Source organism: Drosophila melanogaster, chromosome 2R (assembly GCF_000001215.4).
Source record: "Drosophila melanogaster chromosome 2R".
NCBI classification, from domain to species: domain Eukaryota; kingdom Metazoa; phylum Arthropoda; class Insecta; order Diptera; family Drosophilidae; genus Drosophila; species Drosophila melanogaster.
This window is the reverse complement of record NT_033778.4, coordinates 7,939,883-7,961,968: the sequence shown is the minus strand read 5'-3', so window position 1 is coordinate 7,961,968 and position 22,086 is coordinate 7,939,883. Positions and strand designations below refer to the sequence as shown.

Sequence of the window (22,086 nt, the reverse complement as noted above, 5' to 3'; positions counted from 1 at the left end):
AATCCATCGTTGTTTAACTGCAATTGATAAATGTTAGTTGAAGCTGCTTTAATCGATATAGTCGCGCAGAACTGTCTCGATAGACAACTGAGGCGGGCACCGCATTTAAAATCGTCAAGGCTGCAGGTAAAAGGAATCACAGGTAGAAAACTCTTAGATACAGTTTAATTCTCGGTACGCCACCAGATGCAGGAAAATCCAAATGGCTTATTAAGAAAAACGACTAGGGTTTACACAGGCTGCACATACGAGAATTCCGGGTATAAAGAGTGGCGCCTGCGCTGGGTCGTGACATTATTCTAACGAAAGCACTGGCGAAATGGTTCATTTAGTGACTGAAAAGAAGACGCAGGAGGTGGCAACCAAAGTCCCCAGGCTCCTTCAACTCGGCGGCCACGTGGGGTTCGACACCCTACCGGACCAGCTGGTCAACAAGAGCGTCCAGAATGGCTTTAGCTTCAATATCCTATGCATCGGCGAGACCGCTCTCGGGAAATCCACTCTCATGGACACACTGTTCAATACCAGTTTTGGATCTACACCGAGCCCGCACAACCTGCCCAATGTGAAGCTGAAGGCAAATACATACGAGCTGCAGGAGAGCAACGTCCGCCTGAAGCTGACCGTCTGTGACACGATCGGATACGGAGATCAGGTTAATAAAGCGGACAGCTACAAGGCTTTGGTGGAGTACGTGGACAGCCAGTTTGAAGCGTATTTGCAGGAAGAGCTCAAGATCCAGCGAGCGATGGCCAGTGCTCATGATGGACGCGTTCACGCCTGCCTGTACTTCATCTGTCCCACGGGCCATGGTCTGAAAGCTATGGATTTGGTGTGCATGAAGCAGCTTGACACTAGGGTGAACATCATTCCCGTGATCGCGAAGGCCGACACCATCTCCAAGTCGGAGCTGTCGGGGTTTAAGGAACGCATAATGGACGAACTACGGCGGAACAATGTGAGCATATACCAGTTTCCCATGGACGACGAAACCGTGTCCGAAACAAATGCTGCGATGAACGGCCATCTACCCTTTGCCGTTGTTGGCAGTACGGAGTTTGTAAAGGTGGCCGGAAAGCAGGTTCGTGCCCGCCAATATCCATGGGGAGCGGTGCACATAGAAAACGAGGCGCACTGCGACTTTGTGAAGCTGCGCGAGATGCTCATTCGCACTAACATGGAGGATCTGCGCGAACAGACTCACACACGCCACTATGAGCTCTTCCGCCAGCGGCGCCTACAACAAATGGGCTTTGTGGACGTGGACAGCAACAACCAGCCGGTCTCCTTCCAACAGACCTTCGAGTCGAAGCGATCCGACCATCTGGCTTGCCTACAGGCCAAGGAGGAGGAAGTGCGCCAAATGTTCGTTCAGCGGGTCAAGCAGAAGGAGAACGAGCTGAAGGACAACGAGAAGGAATTGCATACTAAGTTCGACCGGCTAAAACGGGAGCATTTGGAGGAAAAGGCCCAACTGGAAGAGGCCCGTCGGCAGCTGGAAGAGGATTGCCAGGAGCTACAGCGTCGTAGGCTCCAGATGGCCAATGGTTCGCACACTCTCACCTTGGGCAGGGGCAAGAAAAAGTAGTTAAGTTTAGAATGTTTTCGATTTTACTAAAACTGCCTATGCGATTAAATTTCTACAAACCTTACCTATGACTCCACTCCTATACCAAGAAGTATACTAATTTTGATATTTTATTTCTTTTTATTTTAACGATCTATGATTTCCAATTAAACAGTTTATAAATAAATTATATTGAAAGAATTTTAATTTAGGTTACGAGTTCCAGTAATTTTAGTTGTATAATTAAATACAATAAAAATATAAAAAACAATATTGAATGCGAATATGTCTAGCATATGAAAAAGAGTATACATTTTTCAGTAATTTAAAAATACCAAAATATAGAACGTTTACATATGTATGTATGTATGTACATAATGAAGGTTATGTTTGGACAGCGTTCTCTATAATCCAGCCCTAAATATCGTAATTACCAGACTAAATATGAATTAAATGGGATACTTTTCGCGGAACTGTTTTATGACGGTCATAACGCATATGTCTCTTCGAAATTTGATCGCTTGGAAACCCTGGATTAGTCGAAACAGCTGTAAACGAACTTCAGGTTTTTCAGCCCTTTCCGCTGGCCGCTTCTTCTGTGGATGTGGACCCGGCTGATAGCGATAGCAATAGCTAGCTCTCCGCTGTTCTCGCCGCCTCTCGCTCGTTCTCTGGCACGCCAAGTGGAAAAATGGGAAACAAAATTATAAATATGCCAGCAGCGCGGATCGGAACGCAATGGTTAGTCATTCTGTGTGTAGCGATGGCAGCGAGCGGTACTAACTTGGACAGTGGAATATGCCCGGTGGCTGGGGACTCCGGCTGCCGCGGAAATCCTCCAGACCAGGCGCGCTACGACAACTACCGCATTTACAACGTGGAGTTCGAGAACCAAGAGCAGATAGAACTTTTCCAGAAGCTGGAGGAGCAGAGCGACAGCCTCACATTCATCGGCCATGCTCGCGAGGTTGGCCAGAAGTTATCCATTCTGGTAGCGGCGCATCGCGTGGCAGATATCGCTGATCTGCTGAAGACCTACAAGGTCAAGCATAGAGTGTTGGTGAGTTTCTAGAAATGGTAACCAATGAATTAAAAACTAAACGATTCTTTCCTTGTCAGACCTACAACTTTCAGGAGAAGATCGACCGCAATCTGGCCGAAGTTCAACCGGAAAGCATTGATGCCTCTCAGCTCGACTGGCAGCACTTCTTCCACCTGAAGACCATCTACGAGTGGCTGGACAAAATGGTCGAGAAGTACCCAAATCGAGTGACCGTACTGGATATGGGCAGCAGCACCCAGGGCAACGCAATTAAGGGCGTTAAGCTGACCAGCAATGCTAATAACAAGGCCATCTTCATTGAGAGTGGAATTCATGCGAGGGAGTGGATTTCCCCAGCCGCGGCCACTTATATCATCAACCAGCTTCTAACCTCCCAGGATCCTAAGGTGCAACAACTGGCCCAGGACTACAACTGGATTATCTTCCCTTGTGTGAATCCCGATGGCTATAAGTACACATTCGAGCACGACCGAATGTGGCGCAAGAACCGTCAGCTGTTTGGCACCTGCCGCGGCGTGGATCTGAACAGGAACTACCCCGACCACTGGAACTCAACGGGATCCAGCAGCGATCCCACCCGCTACGATTTTGCAGGACCCTCCGCTGGAAGCGAACTGGAGACCAAGCGCTTGATAGATTTCATTCGCGCAAATGCGGGCAAAGAGCAAATAAAGACATACATTGCTCTTCACTCCTACTCTCAAATGCTAATGTTCCCATATGGTTACACCAAGGAGCGGGTGTCCAACTACGATGACCTGCAGGAGTTCGGCAAGAAGGCATCGGCAGCAATCAAAGCGGAGAACGGTAGGGATTACGTGAGTGGTAGTCTGTTTGAGACCATCTATCCGTCGAGCGGCGGCAGCATGGATTGGGCGCATTCAGAGGCGGGTATTCCGATTGCCTACACCTTCGAGCTGCGTGGTCCGCCAGACAGCCAGGACTTGTTCATTCTGCCCGCCGTGGAGATCCAGCCCACGGCCAGCGAAGCCTTCACTGCCATTCGTGCCATCGTAGAGGCGGCGGCCGAGAAGGGCTACTACAAGTAAGCACAATGATATTATGAGCAAGCATTTTGTACGTTCAACGATATATTACTTTATCTTTTTAAAAATAAACACACGTAAACGCGAAAGGCAATGTTGTGGTTACACTTTATAGCATTAAACGATAAGGATCAGGCGGGTATGTCGCTTGTGCGTGATATATGGTCAGATTAGGGTAATTCTACCCCAGTAAAATTACGGTTTAACGGCCCTGGTGATGTGGTTTCTAGGCGAGAGCCGAGGATCGAATATGGCCTCTATCTGTACTTGACAATCTGCAAGATAAATAATTTGAGTACCTTATATACTTTGCGCTAAAAAGTTGATTTATACCATTTTCCATTAGAAACAGGCAGCGATCGTAAAGAATAATGCTCTCCACCAGCGGAGCCATCATTAATCGAAGTGTGTAGAATGAGACTATCCGTTGCCAGTTGGCCAAATCTGTTTCCGTCTGCTGGTTACTTAGAGTTCGGCTGTCCAGTGCTTCAAAGCGAGTACCCTGTACGGCTTTCTGGAAATATCTGCAAAAATTGGTTTAGAAGTGTATATATGTCTTTGGAATTGGTCTTCTTACTGGTGAAACGTCATGCCGGGTGAGTACTTTACATTTCGCAGGGCACAGTGGCGAAGCTCTGGAAACTGATGCACTATTATTCGCTCGGCGGCGGCTCTTAGGGAGTGTATGCGGAGATGTTGGTAATCCCCCATCCTCAGACGATCGTGATACACCTCCATAGCGTGACAGGAGATCTCACGGGCCTCGTAGCTGAGTTGGCATTCGTTTTTATCTTTGAGTTCACTGCTCAACGGGTACCCATGGACATGCTCCCTGGGATGGGTGGACTGGGTAGTCATCTTCTGGTAGCAACAGCCCACAAAATTGAGGAACTTGGCCTGCGGGCAGCCGAGAAACATGCGCATCAGTGTCGGGCCCAGATTGCCACAGGGATGCAGGCCTATCACACCAAATCGGAAATTGTCGTCTGTTAGCTGCAGGGCCTGCCGAATGCTGGATAGGAACTGCTCTGGCTTAGTGCTGCTCTCCAAGCGATGTGTAAGGTGTACTGGTCGCTGAAAGTGTGTGGTTTCATCCTCTGATAGGTGTTTTGCTGCCATGGACTCCAGCTTTAAATCAATTTCCCTTGCTTGCTGATTGAGATCGGGTTGCATCTCATAGCAGCACACTCGTAGTCCATACCCGTAGCCCAAAACACGTGCTAGGTGACCGACACCAGCCCCAAAGTCGACAATAAAGTCCACAGGAGTTTTTTGTTGACTCAGGGCACAGATTTCGGCCATTCGAATGATTTCATGGTGCTTCTTTGGCTTAACCCGCTTTAGGAACACGTATTTTAGCTTGGGGTGATCAAGAAGTGAGCAAGGAAGGGAGTTCTAAGTGAAGAAAGATATTTTAAACTGATTTTGATACAAATACTGACGGGATTTTACCAACATCAGGCGGGTGCTTTGGTACACGGCTGACGCAGAGTTTCCTAAGCTCCTCTTGCAGGTTCTTCAGATCCAATGGCCATGTCAGCTGGGTATTATGATTCTCATTTTTGAGCAAATCTCCAAGGTTCTCCAGAGGAATGCTTTCTAAGTGCTTTTGCCAATTCCCTGGAAGTTTACTCCAATGATCGTCTATGAAGAAGTCCTATAAATAAGAATTTTATACTCATGAAAGTCTTACAAATAAAAATCGCAATAAAAAAAAGGCGCAAAGCAAAGGAGGCGAAAATACATGATCAACATGAGGTATCCAAGGAACACACGTCGCAGTAGGAAGCCCAATTCTGGTTATATATGGTGCCCATGGAAAAAAGATTCAGGAGGTGTACCAGGAGGTGTATCAATAGGTTTACCCACAACAAAACTTCTCCAGCATTACTCAACGTGCAATCTCAATATTCAATATTAATTTGGATGGAAACACTATAACTTCATTAAGCCGCACGAATATTGTAGACAACAAAGCTAACATTTTAACAAAGCTAACTTACCAGTACATAGGCATCCAACAGCCATTCATATTTCTTTAACAATTCCAAACCTCTTTCGAGTTTTTCTCTTACAATCAACATGTTTAACAAAGAAATAATAAATATTCGTACATCAAAACATTACTATCCTATACGCGTATGTACATCGTTTTTCATAGTCGAGTTTTCAACCATGGGCGGAGTCCGCAATTTCGATAGTCGACTACAAAAGTTAAAAATGGTATGTTGACAACAATAAATTTTTCCTCGATATTATTTTAACTCAGTATATTCAAAAATATAAATATATAAAAATATCAAGTTTTAAATTCTTTTTGGAATTTTGCGGAACTTGAAAACACGGAATAAGTTCACAGTCTCCCGACTATTCGATTGGCATTAAAATCAGCGGTTCACCCGTCATCGATGTTCTTGCAGCCCGCTTTCCCACCTCTATCACCAACGAATTTGCATAAAAAACTTTCAGCGAGCTAAAAGCGCGCACGGCGTTACCGATTCTGGTGCAGTTCGCTAGCTTTTCCGCATTATTTCGTCCTGTGAAATTTAGTTGCCCCTGGCATATGTACCGTGTCCGCTTAAGAGAGCTGGTGAATACGGAAAACGAAGTTCCCTATTATCGACGACGAGCGCTCGAGAAGTCTTTTTTGAACTGCGAATTCAAGTGTTTTGTTTGTTGTCCGCGTCGCTCTTCATGATTATCATGTCTTATTTACCCTTACGAAGGGAAAACCGAAAGTAGAACCCGCAAGCCGCAGAAACTGTAAATTATGTAAAAGTGTATGGCCAACAACAAGTCGTTATGTGCATCAGTATGAGTGCGTGCGTTGAGTGAGCTTATCAGAAAAGTTTAATGGAGGCTGCGCCGGTAATTTCTCCATGTCACCACCCCAGTCTGCAGCAACAACAACTGCACGCGGCGTACAACAAAAGCAACTGTAAATAACCGCTGCCCTTTGATGAGCGCCCCATTAAAAACTGTAAGTCCGACGCACATTGCACATCATTGTCGCATCGTTGTAATATTTGCATGAACGTACACGTGTGCTTCCATACATATGTACGTACATCGCTTTGTTGCACTCACCTTGCCCTCGTCATCTCGCTTTCTGGCCCTGCGCCAAGAAATTAACCCCATCAAGCCGATGGGGTGTCAGCAGGTGCAGTTATTCGTACCCCAGATCAGGGATGCTAAGGTTTCCGAAAACTGATTGTTTTCGTTAAGATCAAAATCGTTGTTTTCCATCTTCTTCGCATTTCAAGAATATAAAGAAATCAAGTGTGCATTACATTTCAGAACAAGTACACTAAAAGAAATTGTAACAAGATATAAAGTAAAAGTGCAATATTTATTTACACGAAAAAGAGAATATATTGTAAAACGAATACATAAGTGTAGTTCAGAATCGTCATTCCCAACTTTTGCATAAATGATAAAATTACATAGTATCAAATTGAACCTGTAAAACTTTCGTACAGGTTTGATACCCAATTAGCATTAAGTTCATACTTTGTGGAGTGTATTCAATTACCAACCATTTGCAATTAACAACCAATGCAAACCAAATCCACTGTAACTCAGTATTTTTGTAAGTTTTGGGACGTTTAAGAGTTCAGAGAGAATAAGAGAATAAGAGTTTATAGGAAGCATTCAGAAAAACAAAACCAAAAAATTTTTCTACATTATATTTGTTTAAAATTCCTCATATTGAAAAATAATAAATCCTCACAAATAAGTGTTTATTCGGAACGAGCAGAATAAATCTTTGTATACTTCAAGTATACTTCGACAGTATAGAATATTTTGAATAATATACGTTTTTGATTAGAATTCCTCATATACAGAAGGATAATACGTCCTCACAAAAAAGAATTAAATTTGAGAGCATGATGAAGAAAACGGACTTTACTTAAAGTAACCAATATCAAACGCACGAAAAATTAACAATTCTAAGGTGCCTGTTTTAATTTTCATTAACAGGAGAACCAATAATGTTAACAACGGGAAACTGCAGCCATAATGATGATGACGGGATAAACAAATAAATGCTCAATAACCTAATTGCGTGGCAAGTCATAGAAGCGAACGATGATGGTCTAGTGCCAAACGCTGTGTAATAGACCAAATTGCCACTCGGCTAAAAGGGAAAGCCAAAAGCCTTCAGACTGGAGGCCTCACTCACGCTGAAGCGCATCTTTGCCCGCAAAATTGGCTACAAGGCGAAGACGAAGTCAATTTTAGCGGCCATGCGCACGAAACACCTGATCCTGATACTGATCGGAGTGATAATCGCCACGATCGTCTTCATCGCATTTGGTCCAGCCGGAGAGCCGAACGATTCATTCAAGAACATCGTTGTCCAGACGCACCAGCAGTTTAAAGAGTTCCAGGTGAGTTGACTCACGTTTGGGGGTCTTGAGTGCCGGGCGGGCCTCTGATACAAAACACTCCGCGCCCCAAGTTATGCTGAATGACTTAGATAAGGGTATTAAATAACAATTATCTGTTCGTATCTGGCGCTGGTGCGTTGAAACTGTCACAGATAAATCGGGAAAACTGAAACCCCAGTGCACCGTTTGTCATTTGTTGTTTCTTTGATTCGAAGCGCTTGAACTTATCGCCGGGGTGTAGCTCGAAAAAAAATGAATGCGAATCTAATTGTTTTACAAGCACGCCAGCCATGATTCATATGTAGATTCCACTATCAGCAGATAGTCAAGTGCCTATGTACACAGACAGCTAGGACAGGACTTTTCTGGCAATTGCTTTTGGCAGCGTCTGGCTATTGACATCACACTTGGCCTTGAACTGCGTTCCGCCCCCCGGCAACAACCACTCGAGTAGCTTATTTTCCGCTCACTCTGTGCTCTTGGTCAAATTAATGCGCGTCCTTCGGGGTGGGCGGGTCGGTTCGAAAGCTAGATACGCCAGGCTGTCTGGCACATTTGGCCAAATCAAACAGCCGGCAGCCAAATGAAAGTCATCAGCATCACTCACATAAGCGTCTGGAAGGCAGAGAGGCAAAGGGGACGGGTGTTGACCAGGGTCGGGTTCATTTCGGAACACTTTTGGCCGTGCTCTGGCAAACAAAAACTCGAGGCCACTGCTGGCTGTGTTTACGTTTCGCCTGCCAGAGCGTTTACTGTTTACACTAATTAGATTCCGGCCGGAGTCCGGTTGCACAGCCCGATGAGCTATTGGGTAACCTGCGGTTAACCACGGCTCCGAGACCACGTCGCTGAAGGATTTCTTGCGTCTAGGGAAAACTTAATAGATTGCATAGCAAGATGGTTATAAATCATCGCTATGCATTTCATGTTTAGCTACGCAAAGAAGGTGTTCTTTTCCCATCACGTACTCATAAAGGCAATTTTAATAGTGCCCAAACGCCGAGTCTCTGCTTCAAAGTTTACAACTGGCTGTTATCTCAACGAGGTAAACAGAAACCTACGATTTTGCTATCATGACAAACTGAGATAATGGAAGCATTAATTAGTAATACCACTGTTTTGATAGGGATCAACGTATCTTCTCCACCCGAAAAGGCGTTTCAACGCATATGAAGTTACTTTGTCTGTAAACTAGTTCCCACAATTGCATCAAAATCTAAGGCATTGCTCGTTCGTTTGTTAAAATGCATTCTTTACCCAACTGGTTTGTGCACCAGTACTGCTACATACACAACGATATGTGTGTGAATAAATTTCCACATCATACTAATATAGGCTAGCATATAGATTTACAATTAAAGTGATTGACTGTTCGACTGCCAGCACTTGATGCATGTCGAACACTTCCAGTGAGTGCACAATCATTTCTGTGACTAAGACATATTCATAGCACAGCTAGGGTGTTTTCTATTATGAACTATATATTTTTAAAGCGTGCCTATGTATAAATAACAACTCCGGAGACTACCTAAAAGTAGTATAAACTTTCCATGCGGAAGTACGTGTATAGCTAAATCCCACCCTTTTGGATCTTATTCCGAGGGTTCGCTTCGTGGGAATCAAACAGGTGCGCTGGGATTGAATACAACAATTCGAATCAAAACTGTGGGTATACGAAACTCATATATAAGTCGAGCAGAAATTTATTTAGTCAATTAGCCAATTATGGAGTATTGCTGGGAAATAAGCTGAATGTTTTCTTTTTTTTTTTTCTAATTTCAAATTATAATGCTGCCCCATTTGTGACAATTTGTGTCAACTTTCTTAATGGACGACACTAATCAATGACTTAAATTACAGCGAGGAGCGCGGGCTTTATCAATGCGCTTGCACAGCGATTACTCGTATTCCATATTTACCTGTGTGAGGAGTAAACAGGCGCTATTGATTGCCTATAGCCATCGGTTCAATGTCGCACCGCCACTCACATGCAGAGCAATGCAATTAAACTGTAGCTGAACGATAACCTATTTAAATTATCCATATGAAGCGCTAGAAACATATGAACGTCGGAATGACCTCTCGACTTTTGATTAACATTAATAAGTCCGTGGGTTAACTGTAAGTGGATGTAAAATAAAGAAGCTAATGTTTTAATTTTTCAATTAAGCATAATTAAGTATTTTTGGGGTTATTGTGGGTATTTACCTTTTACAAATAGGATTAGCAATGACGAAATCGTGAAATCTTTCCGAGTAATGCATCCCAGCCCCGAAATATTTCTCCGAATTCGGCATCAATTATTCTTTCTCTATACATGATTTTCTTTTATATATGTTCTGAAATCCATGCACGAAGGCGCATTCAAATTTATAAACCTTTCCCCCTTACAAATTATTAGTCACTAGTCACTTGACAATATTTTATTGCCAAGGTGGGCTTTTATAATTGCCGAATGAGTCATGGACAATGTATGTTGTATGCGTATTAAGGGTGCCAATAGATAACAAGGTAATTTAAAAAGAGCAAGGTGCGATAAGACTTGAACCCAAAATCATGCCACTTGTAAACTTGGTCAGACAAAAAGGAAACCAGCGAGTCCAGTCCAGTCCAGCACATGGTCAAATATTTAAATTGGCATCGTAATCAGCGTGGCTCGATTTTATGATTGCTCTGGCCCATCGCCATCACCCTTTCGAATATCCTGGCACTCCCCAGCGGCCATTAGGCACATGCGACCGTTTCGGAGTCACGCGCCGTGCCACATGGACACACACAAGTGGACTTCTTCGGACAAGGTTTAACAGCCGACTTTCTGGCGCTGCGTTGAGTAAGCCAAAGGAATTTGGTTGGGAATTTCAAGTGGTGCCGCCTAGGCGTAGGGAAAACGCGACTGGGTTGGGCTCTTTCGAAAGGGGTTCGTGGTTAATTTGTGCCTTCAATTTGGAATTCCTAGCTTCGCATGGCGGTAACAAATTCGTTGAAGGAGATCTTTCCATCTTTGTCCTGATCAATGTCCTGGAACAACTCGCGCAAGTCCTCTTCGGACATCTTCTCGCCCAGGTTGGTCATCACCATTCTGATCTCGTTAATTGTAAAGCTGTTCACTTCGCTGCGATCGAAGATTTTGAAGGCCTGCTTTAGGCACACCAGACTGTTCTGCTCCTCCAGCCGTTTGCTCATCACGTATAGAAAGTCCTTGAACTGCACCTGCCCACCGAAGTCGGCGTTACTTTCGTTGGCCAGGTCGTAGATCTCCGCCTCGGTGAGACTCTCTCCAAGGGCCCGCATTACTCCGCCGAGCTGTTGGACGGAAACCCATCCGGACCGTTCCTTGTCATACAAACTGAATGCTTCTCGAATTTCTTCAATCTGGGCCTCGGTCAAACTGCCGCTCATTGTTTCCAAAGTGATTTTCTTTTTTTTTTTTTTTTTTGTAGTGGACTAATGTTTCATGTGCTTTTGTCAGTGTGAACATAAAGAATTTAAACTGAACACAGACAGAACGCCGACTTTTTGTTGGATAGAAATCAAGCCAGCCTTCTATACGAGTACTCACATGGAGGCTATCGCATTGTCATCATGTTGACGAACTCCTCGTAATTCAAGTGATTGTCCTGATCCAAGTCGTACTCGCGTATCATTTCTTCCAACTCGTCGTCGCTGAGCTTTACGCCCAGCGCGGTGAACACATTTTTTAGCTCGGTGGTGGTAATGTAGCCATTGTTATCCTTGTCGAAAATTCGGAAAGCTTCGCGCAGCTCGTCCTCATGGTTGGTGTCGCGCATCTTGCGCAGAATCACATTGCAGAACTCCGGAGCCACGATGGATCCGTTTCCCTCCGAATCCACCTCATTGATCATGGACTGAACCTCGGCGTCGTTGGGCTGGCGACCCAGGGCGCGAATCACCACCGCCATCTCTTTAGATGTTATGGCGCCCTCGTTGTCCTTGTCCAAAATACGGAAAGTGTCAAGGATCAGGACTCGCTCCTCATGCGAAATATCCTCCATCTTAACTGGTATATTATAGTTTCTCGGAAGAGTTGTATATTGCTCTGTTTATATGTAGGTGTCAACTGATGTTTGGATGAAACAAGGTCCTGACATTGAACTCAGTGAAATGTGAAAAATGGTAAAATGAACATCCCCCGGTGGCTTCACTGCGCTGCACAGTGCACAACACCGAATGGCACAAAATCAATATGCTCGTTATATAAGCGCAGTGCCGCACGGACAGAGTTGATTGATTCGAATGTCCTTGGGCGAGGAGGCCTTGCAGCTGATCGGTTTCAATTGCGACCCAGCAACGGACGTCAGCTAGTATCTTTCGTTGTTCGTTAACAAAACAGAAGGAGAGTGCCGTTCGAGGAAAGTTAAGGAGTAAGAATGTGTACAATCACCGTCATTGTTCCAACGCACACTCAAGAAAAAAAAGGCTCATCTTTTCGCTATTCGAAATACAAGAACTCAACAGAAGTTTGCAACGCCAAAATATTTGTGTAGAATGAAAACAACATTAGTGAACTTTTATAGTTCCCGAGATCTCGACGTTCATACGGACGGACAGGCAGACGGAAGGACAGACGGGCTTATCCAGATCGACTAGTGATCTGGATGAATAACTCCTTTAGCTTCACGAGTAACTGGTATAAAAATGTAAATGTAAGATTTTGTTCTTGATTGCTTAAACTTATTCGTAAGTTTTGCTATACATTAAATAATCTATCTATGAATCAGCATACCATACTATTCATACTTAACAAGAGTGTTTTGAGTGTACTGCCATACAAGTGTAGTGGTTGCTATCGGCACAGAAAGGTTGTCATGCGATTTGGGTTTGGCGCCTAGCCTGCAACTTTGGCGGCTGCCTTTTTGCCGCAGGTTAATTCCAGTGCTTCTCCCCCTCGGCCCTTTCACCTGACCGCAGTGGGACACACCTGACACCGGTTTTTGGCTGCCGGAGGAGTGGTAGTGCCCGGGGGGGTGGGCAGAGAATGCGGCACGCTTTACTCTGGCCACAGTCTAAGCAAATAATAGACAAGAATTTGACATCGGCACGAGAGGGTTCCATTGTGCGGCTCATTTGATTTTTGGTTGTGTTTGGGTATTTGTTTGGGCTAGTTTCGGCGAAACAGAGGAAGTGTGCTAGAGGGCCATAATGGAAACATATCTCACATGTGTGTTTCGGAATTGTTCCTATGACGAGGCAAATTCTGGCCATATTTTTTGACCATTAACGCCGCCTGGCCCGACATAAATAATTTTCTAAGAGTGGGGTTCGGGAACCGTATGTCAAAACTTAAATAATAAATCTCTTGTTTATTTCTTGGATAAACCAAAAATATTCATTTATTGCAAATTTAATTTTTTTTCTTGCAGGAAAACCTCCGCGTTGGCTTGGAACGCAAAAAGCTCGAAATAGACCCAAAGTATTTGCTTCTTCTGGGCTTCACCTCGTCAAATGAAGCTACAGGCCAACAGCAGCAGCTGGATCAGCAAAATGTGGTGGACATCGGTTCACCAGGTCAGCAACTGCCAAAGACAGATTTTTCAGCGCCGGCTACAAAAGCGGAACTGGAGCTCAGCGAACTGCGAGGTCTGCGGCGTCCACAGGATGCTGTTACCTTCGGTAGTCAGGCAGGAGATCAAAAGGGGCAGCGGAAGCGGATCACGACGCCGTACAACGGTACAAAGAGCAACTTCACAATCGTCAGCTATGTGCTGGAGGGGCAGGCCGCATCGGCCATCCTGCTGGCCCAGAATATTGCCGCCAAGCTTCCCAGCGAGTACCTGCTAATCTACGATTTGGGCGTTTCCGAGGAGCAACTACGGGATTTGGGCGCCTACTGTAATAACAGCCGATGCTCGGTGATCACCTATGATCTGTCGGAGTTTCCCTCCTTCGTCGCCGATCAGCGGACGCACGCCTACCGGCCCATTGTAATTAAGGACGGTCTTATGCGTGCCCGATCGGTTCTCTTCTTGGAAAACAGCATGCGCGTGCGCGGAGGTTCCGCCCAGCTGCGAAGTCTGCAGAGCATCGTTATGAATCCAGGAGTGGGAAAATCTGCAGTCAAGTCCGCTGGAGTGCTCGGATGGAACACAGCGACGGCGGTATCCTCTCTGACGCATCCAAAAATGTTCGACTACTTTGAGTCGAAAGCTGAGGAGTTTAACTTTCTTCGGATGGTCGACCTGGATGCTGTCTTCTTCTCGGACAGCTCCTTGGTGGCCGAGAAGATCATGCTTCCCTGGCTGAAGTGCTGCCTCACCCTCGAGTGCATCGATCCGATCGGTGAGTCGGGTGGGATGGGTGGTGGTGGTGGTGGTGGCGTCATAGGGATATGTAAAACTGTCATTAGAAATGTTCCTCAGTCACTGCCTGACGCCAATATAAATCAATCAAACGTACGTTCAAACCTCCAACCCCCAAGCTCTCCTTCGGGGCTAGGCTCGTGTACTAATAACTGTCATTTGCACGGCATTCCGTTGATGGCACTCACATCGGGGAAATTTATGTAATTACCACCTGAATTGGGATTGATGGCAAAAGTGACATTGCCTTTCTTAACGAACAATTCATTTTTATTCGACCGGCATTTCCCAAACTAAGTAGTCAACAATACTCACTTTTTGGCTGGTTATTACATATAATGCTTACCAAGCATAGGTGAATTTTTAATAGAAATAAGCTTTCATTTCCTTGAATTCATCTGAAATGAACTCTGTGTTCACTTCCTGGCACTCCTGGCGAATTAAACACAGAGCTCATTTTTAATTGATGAATCCAAAGAAAGAAAATGCTTCTTTTCCAATTTCATTCATTTTCTCGCGCATGTTATATGCAGTCAAATGCTCATTTCTGTATCTTCATTGATTGACTAGATTCAGATACTTTATAGTCGACAAATTTTCGGTTAAGGATCAAAGGTATTTGGAAATATTCCATTCGTTCGTTGCTCGGCTTCAAAAAGTGTTTGATAACAGCGTGATATCATTTTTGTCACATCGAGTGCCTTGTAAGCCTTTAATAATTCTCGTGTGTAGTTTTCAAATCGAAGGGGGGATGTAAGGTTCTCAAGGGTTTCGGAAATGATTTTGGGGTAACGAGAATACAAATTTACATCTTTGTGACTTCTGTGTTTCGCTTCGCAATCGCTTTGATTGGGCTTAGTTATGGAGATTAATTCCCTTTTTTCTGAAACAGGTGCTTTTAACTTTCTTTTCTTGAGATTTTCCATATAGTATTGTCGTTGATTCAAAAAATTTCTTTTCATTGTCATTTCCATTAGCAAAGGTGATACTTTTTCAGTCCTATACTTTTGCAACGAACAGCAAATTTCACACTCGCATTCAGTCTGTGTACCTGCGTCAGTTTTGGGAACGAAAAGTCGTTTAGATCGTTTCTTTCTTCGACGATTGGGTGGTTGGGGTTTCTCTTCGGCCAAGGGAACATACTTTCCTTGATAGTCATCGTAAGTCAAAAAGTCCATGGGTGAATCTCTGTCGTCTAAAATAAACAGTTCTGCATTCGCCCTGGACTGATTTATTCTTTTGATCGACGCAAATGTTCTATTTAATTTTTCAGAAATCTCATAGCCCAACGGCGAAACAGATTCCTCAAAGTACTCAAAATTGTCGCTATTTCCGTGTTTTAAGGTCTCTAATCGATTTAGTTGCTCCAAAAGTTCTAACTTTGAGCCAACTTTTTTGTCACTCAGCCTGTCAACGTTAAGAAAGATGTTAGTAGCAGTTTGTCTAGTGAAATTCCTCAGATTCGTGTCCATGGTACGGAAGGCTTTGCGGTTAGAAATAATTTCTGCCTCCCTTGGTGTGTGTGATTTGGAATCATGGATAGTATCTTGATTTGAAACTCCCTTCTTGAGATTCTTGAAGCCATAGTCGTGGATTTTAAGTCCTTTGCCTAGCTTAAAATCAAATCCTTTGTTCCCAGATGATTTGGTCATCTTAAATTCGTTGGTTCTGATTCTCTTTGCTGGTGTCTTCGATGATTCAGCAGGATATGTTGAATCGTGTTGCGCTTCTCTAGCTGGAACCGTGTACTTTGAAAGATCTCCAAAAGAGGTTTCGAAATTAAGGGCGCTTCCGGAAAACTTCTTTAAAATCGTTCGGTTCATTTTCTCCATCATCCTTTTGGGAGTCTTTATGCCTTTAAACTCGTCCAGCTCCTGCATAACTGAAACAACTTCTTTCAGTTTATTTTCCACTTCATTTTTCTTTCGTTTTTGATGTTGTAATGATAATTTGGAGAGTTTAGATTTGTTAACGATGCTCCTCCTATACGTTTTCTTAGGCTTGAGATTAAGTTGACTTCCTTTCTTAAATTCTGTGCTTTTGATTCTATTTGCTATTGTCTTCGATGGTTCAGCGGGGTATTTTGTATTGCGTTGTATTTCTCTTGTTGAAACTTTGTACTTTGATAGATTTTCATTCTTAAATTCGGTGCTTTTGATTCTCTTTACTAGTGTCTTCAATGGTTCAGTAGGGTATGTTGTATCGCGTTGTATTTCTCTTGTTGAAACTTTGTACTTTGAGAGATTTTCATGCGCGGCTGGGAAGTGAAGGGCGCTTCGGGATAAGCTCTTTATAGTTCGATGCATTTTCTCCGTCATCTTTTTGGGAGTCTTTATACCCTTAAACTCGCCCAGCTCCTGCATAACTGAAACAACTTCTTTCAGTTTATTATCTACTTTATTTTCCCTCCGTTTTTGATCTTTTAAGGGAAATTTGAAGAGTTTAGATTTGTTAACGATGCTCCTTTTACACGTTTTTTTTGGCTGGAGATTATTAAGCAGACTTCTTTTCTTCAGTTTTTTGGTTCGCTTTTGGGTAAAGACAAACCTGCTAATTAGTCCATGAAGAAGGCCCACGACAGGTGCTCTTGAGCTTAAATGCGTTGCTGTAGGTACAGGACGACTCATTGGGGGTTTAATCTTGTATTTTTCGATTTTAATTGGGTCAATTAATTGTTTTCCGCTCGCTCTAGGGACAATTTCTTTTGATTTTGAATTTTTCAACTCACGCTCCTTAGGAGTATACATCTGTGTCAGTTGGCTTATGTGAATCTTGAAGCTCTTCCACTTCGGAGTATTCGAATCTCGTAAATTCCTGCCCTTTTTAGGAGAAACCAAAGGTGTGGCAAGATGTTTCAATTTTGCATTCACAAGTTTTGGGGGTACTTTATAGTATTCTGACCCAGCGTTTATCCTGGCCCTGCTAAAATATTTGCGAGCATGCCTCAACAACATTTTCTGCTTGGCTCCAAGCGTTGGACTAAGCGTTGATTTTGATAGGCTTTGAAAAAGTACTGGCATGTTTTGAGATAGAATGGCTTTATTGAAGAATTTTGACAGCTAGTACTTAACCGAAAAAATAAATAATTTTCAAGCCAACTAAGTTGCCATCAGCATACCTCGGTCCTAAAGCATTCACGGAACATGCGAACGGCCTCGACAATTTTGCTGAAGAAAAGCATCTTCATCAGTCGCCACATTCCCTTTGGCAGATCGCAGTGTATGTTGCATGCTGCATAGACGAACTCCTCTGGTCCAATGTTGTAGCCATGTCGGCCGCACAGCATGTAGTGTGTATCGTAGATTATGTACCACGCCTCCACGGTGCAGGCCATTGCGGAGAAGACCTCCATCATCCGGTTCAGTCGGTAGGCCAGGAGGAGGAACAGCCCAAAGATGAGGCTGATTATGGAAATTCCGCGAATCTGGGTAAACCGAAAACGCTTCTGGGAGGAATACAGCATTAGACCCAAGATTTCAATAATGAGAATGACTGGATAAATATATACCTGCAATACAAAACATAAGTAATCAACAGTATATATATTAACAGTAGTATATACATGCAATCAAGAAGTCATATCACTTTAATACAGATAGCAAAGTTATTCTATCTCCGTACATGACTCAAGTTTATTCACTTAAACCAAATGTGTTGTGATGTCCTAATGGAGTAACTCTGACTTACCCAATGTGTCTCCACCAAATTAAGTAGATATACGCTCCTATTGAAGGATCCAATCAATGTGCTCAGCAGCAGTACAAAGTAGTTGAAAGGCCCATGTCTCCTCCAATCTCTCCAAACGTAGAAACACGTATACAGAAAAACAGTGAATACCATTGATAATGGCATAACAAAGTTGTATGGCAAAGGATATTTGAGAAACAACTCAATGCAGGGCAAGGTGCAGGCCATCTGTAGCTGCAATGTTGAGTTTACCACATTACTTTTTTAATTGAAAATGGAAGCTGTATAACCTACGATTAATATGCCGTAGAATCGGCGCACTAGGCGCCGTCGGATTCCAACATCGGCTATGTCGAATTCATAGGTCCTTTGCAAATGACCGTTGGGCAAAAGGAGGTCACATTGCACAGCGATGCCCGGGACTTCCGATTTTTCCACTACCAATACCGCGTCCATTTCATCATCATACTGAGCTGACACTACCGCCGCCTAATGTCCATTTATATTATTCTATTTGATAAGGCCAGTTTTCCAGTTAATCGTTTATCTAATTTACTCCATTTTCATTTCTGTTTCCATAAACACCCCATACAATCACAAAGAAAAAATGTTAAAATAATTCGATTATATACACATATTGATTAGCCATTATTAACAGTAATCTTTTTTTATGAATTGTGCGCTCTGTAGAAAAAGGGCTCAAATAAATGCTCATGGAAATGGTTGCTTTAAATTGATATACTATATAACTCATATATTTAAGAATTTCGGAAGCTATGAAGGAATTTGCTACTAGCTTATCTCCGCCTCCCTTGAATTTTTTCAACAGTGTTAAGGGTACCCAAAAGTCGGTGCACTCGACCTTACATTTCCCTGTTGATTAAATATAGAAAACTTGATGTGTAGCATAGGAAAAATCGGGGGCTAGATTCGCTTCCAATCTTATATATTTTGTGTATCCTAGCGGAGCAAAGTAAAACGTATAATAATATTTTCTTTATATTACTAGGTGCCCAATCGAATGGCTGCAAGTTCAACAAGAAGCCGATGTTCCGATACTCTGGCTGCCACGGCTACGATGCGTCCGCCTTCAACATCGTGCTGGGCCTAACTTTCCAAATGGACACCTCTGAATACTCGCTGCCCGGCGACAGTCCGCGTAACATATTCTACAAGGAAAGCCTGGAGCAGGCGACCCGTATACTGGAGAGCAGGCGGCGCAACAGCAGCGAAACCTCCGACCATCCTTTCACGGACGACTGAGCTGGGAAACCTAAAAATCGAACTGGACGAGAGCGTGGCCAAAGCATTTGATATAACTTTTTCTACCGACAACCACACAAGCGGATACACTCAGGCGGTGACGGAGCCAACTGAGATTACTAGGAATATCGAAGGAAATGAGAGTTATTGATGTGAATTAGATAAAGGGTAACCGATTCCCACTTGAACAGATATAGACAGATGACTTGGCGTCCAAGAAAAGATCAGAAATGAACAGACACAGCACAGTAATTAAGCGTAGCGTAATTATGTGCAGCTTATCAATACTTATTACAATTTAGTGCAGCCCTAATTACTTATTTAATGAAATATACATACATGAAAATCTGTGTTAATGTCCCCGTGTTTTTGCTGCGAGAGTCGATATGTGTAAAAGCCCCTGTTTAGTTAACTATCCCAAATGTAAATACATAAAAACATCAAATGGCATACATTTTGTGATTGTATTTTATAGTTACTCACGCGTAGACAAACATATACAGTATATAAATATAAATATAAATGTAATTTAACTATCCTAGAACAAGACGAGCCAAAAAGTAAGTTAATAAAATTCTGAATTACGAATACCAAGTAACATTCTTTTTCTGGCTTCGCCAATTCTAAATATCAGGGAAATCTTTGGTTTGTTAACGGCACTTTTTGACATTTTTTTGTAAAGCTGATTGTGGTTATATCTGCAAAAGCTTGAGAAGAAGAACAGCATACATTGTTTTCAAGAGCTGTGACTAGGATTAGCTCTACTAATAAAATTTTTCCAAAATTCGAAGGATGTAAATGAATATGCGAACCACATCGACGTACAGAGTGAGAGCCGCGAATACATATTCCTCGGGATCCAACTGTTCCGAACGATTGCCGCCCACTATCGACTGCATATCGGCGATTAAAAAAAAACAGCCAATAAAGGTGCATAGGCAAGTTATTGGCAGGCTGTCTACGAAATCGGGCATCCAAACACCACACACTGATAGAACTATGAGTATTATCACAAAGGTCAATATGACCCCTCCAGCAGCTGTGTAATCGTATTTGGTTTGCACGGCGTAGATGGAAAGTGCGATGACTAGAAGTGTGGTAATGGCCACGGCCGAGATTACCACATTGGAATCCATTTGGCTGGATGCGGTCCCCAGGAGCAGCGACATGGTGAAGGTATAAAGAGCGAGGCAAATCAGGTTAACAGGATGCCTTCGTCGCACGTTCTCCACACAAACGATTGTGCTCAAAACGATAATGTTAACGATCATGGCGACAAGAACTAGAAGGAAGTTCTCATGCATGAAGTCCTTGGTGGGTTGGTGGTAAGAAAATATTGCTATCACAGCCAACGTGAACAGTAATTGGGCCTGCAAGAATCACATACATATAAAATGTTCCACTGAATCGGTCTATCTCACCAAAAGGATTCCAAAAACCTTGCGGACGAATCCCATGCGTATAGTGGGATCCTCGAATACATTACTTTTAACAATCAAATCATGGGAAATCATCCCATTTTCGACCAAGTGTTCGCCATCTTTTGGATCGGAATTCGTGTCCTGGGACTCGTTTTCCGTAGGAGGGGCTGACAAAGAAATCGGTGGGTAACGGTCAGAGTTTTCAGGTAATGGGACAAAATTAAACCACGCTGCAAAAAATTCATTTCAATAAAAATAAAAAAGGTTAAACTTTAATATTAGGAATCGTGACAAGTTAATAAGTTAAGCCTTATAATAACATTTCTGCAGTGTGTTGATGGAATGATGTTTTAAATACAATAAAGGAGACCAAACTAAAGGAAATGGGTCTTACAAAATCGACTTAATTAAATCAAATTTTGAATTGCTTGGAATGTCATAAAATATCTAGCAACAAAAAAATGCAACCTTGCAAAAGAGTTATATATGTAATACAATTTTAAGGAGTGTGAGCTAGGTTTAACATATAGCCAAAGAGTATGCTACATTCAAGGACCTAGACCATCTTTTATACGTCACTGCAACTCGAATTTCCAATATGACAGCAGCAAAGCAAGTATATAAGTGGCTCCACCTAGCGACTAGTTCTTTCTATTATAACTTCTTAGTGAATGGTCCGAATAGACAAATTGTTGGAGAAAAATTTAATTTATATCTTAGGTCAATAGAAAGTTAAAGATTAAAATTTTTTTTTATAATATATAATACAATCTGAATCAATGGACATGCTGATTGTTTTGCTTGCTATTCATACGTAAATCTTCTTTAGTGAACAACAAACATTCGTTTATTATTTAAGCAAGCAACTAATCAAGCATAAAGCTCTTAAAACAATTTAAAAAGTTTACATATATATTTTTAATCCAATAAATAATACATTGAATGTAGATGAATTTCTCCAATGAGTCCCAACTGGGATATCATGTTTACATACATACATATATGAGTTATCGTTCAACTCAGACCGCTTATGTTCTAACACATACAGACGCCGAAATAAATGGTTTACAAGTCTAGATATATATTTAATCCTCGTATAAACTTTTTGATTTTTTGTATATCTAAGAAAAGGTTTCTGTATAAGCTCTTCTACACAAAAAAAACACATTATTTTCATTAATTCTATTTTTAACTTCAAGATCTTACCGTACAGTGAAGCCTTATCGAGGAATCCTGTTTCTTTTTTAGGTGAATCCATGTCTGCCGCGTCTGGTCTTTTTCCAAGGGCGACTGGCAATCTTAAGAGCCCAATTAGGGAACTAATAAGAAAA

General features: G+C 42.7%; 9 protein-coding genes across 14 annotated transcripts; 3 read left to right on the top strand and 6 right to left on the bottom strand.

Moving 5' to 3' along the window:
* Positions 1-47: 47 nt before the first annotated feature.
* On the top strand, positions 48-1,836 carry Septin5 (Septin 5). 2 transcript variants are annotated; one of them, NM_143704.3, is made up of 2 exons: positions 48-126; positions 187-1,836. In NM_143704.3, exon 2 carries the CDS (start codon positions 320-322, stop codon positions 1,586-1,588), a length of 1,269 nt encoding a protein of 422 aa, NP_651961.1. In that variant the 5' UTR covers positions 48-126; positions 187-319; the 3' UTR covers positions 1,589-1,836. The 2 variants fall into 2 exon arrangements, with proteins under 2 accessions (NP_651961.1, NP_724632.1); NM_165578.3 differs by having other exon boundaries at positions 48-1,751.
* Positions 1,837-1,953: 117 nt separating this feature from the next.
* CG2915 (uncharacterized protein) lies at positions 1,954-3,762 on the top strand. Of its 2 annotated transcripts, NM_136494.4 has the most exons (3): positions 1,954-1,993; positions 2,133-2,627; positions 2,687-3,762. In NM_136494.4, exons 2-3 carry the CDS (start codon positions 2,259-2,261, stop codon positions 3,677-3,679), a joined length of 1,362 nt encoding a protein of 453 aa, NP_610338.1. In that variant the 5' UTR covers positions 1,954-1,993; positions 2,133-2,258; the 3' UTR covers positions 3,680-3,762. The 2 variants fall into 2 exon arrangements, with proteins under 2 accessions (NP_610338.1, NP_724631.1); NM_165577.3 differs by having other exon boundaries at positions 1,954-2,627.
* CG2906 (uncharacterized protein) lies at positions 3,715-5,819 on the bottom strand. 2 transcript variants are annotated; one of them, NM_165576.4, is made up of 5 exons: positions 5,680-5,819; positions 5,129-5,333; positions 4,254-5,071; positions 4,010-4,200; positions 3,715-3,951 (listed from the first exon to the last, which is right to left on the bottom strand). In NM_165576.4, exons 2-5 carry the CDS (start codon positions 5,132-5,134, stop codon positions 3,872-3,874), a joined length of 1,095 nt encoding a protein of 364 aa, NP_724630.3. In that variant the 5' UTR covers positions 5,135-5,333; positions 5,680-5,819; the 3' UTR covers positions 3,715-3,871. The 2 variants fall into 2 exon arrangements, with proteins under 2 accessions (NP_724630.3, NP_001097225.1); NM_001103755.3 differs by having other exon boundaries at positions 5,133-5,333.
* A 267-nt stretch (positions 5,820-6,086) lies between these two features.
* On the top strand, positions 6,087-19,926 carry CG14764 (uncharacterized protein). Of its 3 annotated transcripts, none has more exons than NM_176103.2 (4): positions 6,087-6,656; positions 7,658-8,067; positions 13,449-14,364; positions 19,081-19,926. In NM_176103.2, the coding sequence occupies exons 2-4, from the start codon at positions 7,924-7,926 to the stop codon at positions 19,332-19,334; spliced, it is 1,314 nt and encodes a 437-aa protein (NP_788283.1). In that variant the 5' UTR covers positions 6,087-6,656; positions 7,658-7,923; the 3' UTR covers positions 19,335-19,926. The 3 variants fall into 3 exon arrangements, with proteins under 3 accessions (NP_788283.1, NP_001246197.1, NP_001286173.1); NM_001299244.1 differs by lacking the exon at positions 6,087-6,656 and adding an exon at positions 7,492-7,591; NM_001259268.2 differs by lacking the exons at positions 13,449-14,364; positions 19,081-19,926 and adding an exon at positions 9,928-10,240.
* Positions 10,477-11,630, bottom strand: CG30378 (uncharacterized protein). Its single transcript, NM_165575.3, has one exon. It carries the CDS (start codon positions 11,464-11,466, stop codon positions 11,020-11,022), a length of 447 nt encoding a protein of 148 aa, NP_724628.1. The 5' UTR covers positions 11,467-11,630; the 3' UTR covers positions 10,477-11,019.
* Positions 11,504-12,130, bottom strand: azot (ahuizotl). The gene has a single exon (NM_136492.4). It carries the CDS (start codon positions 12,078-12,080, stop codon positions 11,634-11,636), a length of 447 nt encoding a protein of 148 aa, NP_610336.1. The 5' UTR covers positions 12,081-12,130; the 3' UTR covers positions 11,504-11,633.
* CG34431 (uncharacterized protein) lies at positions 14,893-17,443 on the bottom strand. Its single transcript, NM_001103753.2, has one exon. The coding sequence runs from the start codon at positions 17,129-17,131 to the stop codon at positions 14,987-14,989; it is 2,145 nt and encodes a 714-aa protein (NP_001097223.1). The 5' UTR covers positions 17,132-17,443; the 3' UTR covers positions 14,893-14,986.
* CG34430 (uncharacterized protein) lies at positions 17,494-18,527 on the bottom strand (the record flags this gene model as incomplete). The annotated part of the gene is made up of 3 exons (NM_001103752.1): positions 17,494-17,892; positions 18,072-18,305; positions 18,366-18,527. The coding sequence occupies 3 exons, from the start codon at positions 18,525-18,527 to the stop codon at positions 17,494-17,496; spliced, it is 795 nt and encodes a 264-aa protein (NP_001097222.1).
* Positions 19,927-20,098: 172 nt separating the features above from the next.
* Positions 20,099-22,013, bottom strand: CG30379 (uncharacterized protein; the record flags this gene model as incomplete). Its single annotated transcript, NM_165574.2, has 3 exons — positions 20,099-20,704; positions 20,756-20,985; positions 21,962-22,013. 3 exons carry the CDS (start codon positions 22,011-22,013, stop codon positions 20,099-20,101), a joined length of 888 nt encoding a protein of 295 aa, NP_724626.2.
* Between the last annotated feature and the right edge of the window lie 73 nt (positions 22,014-22,086).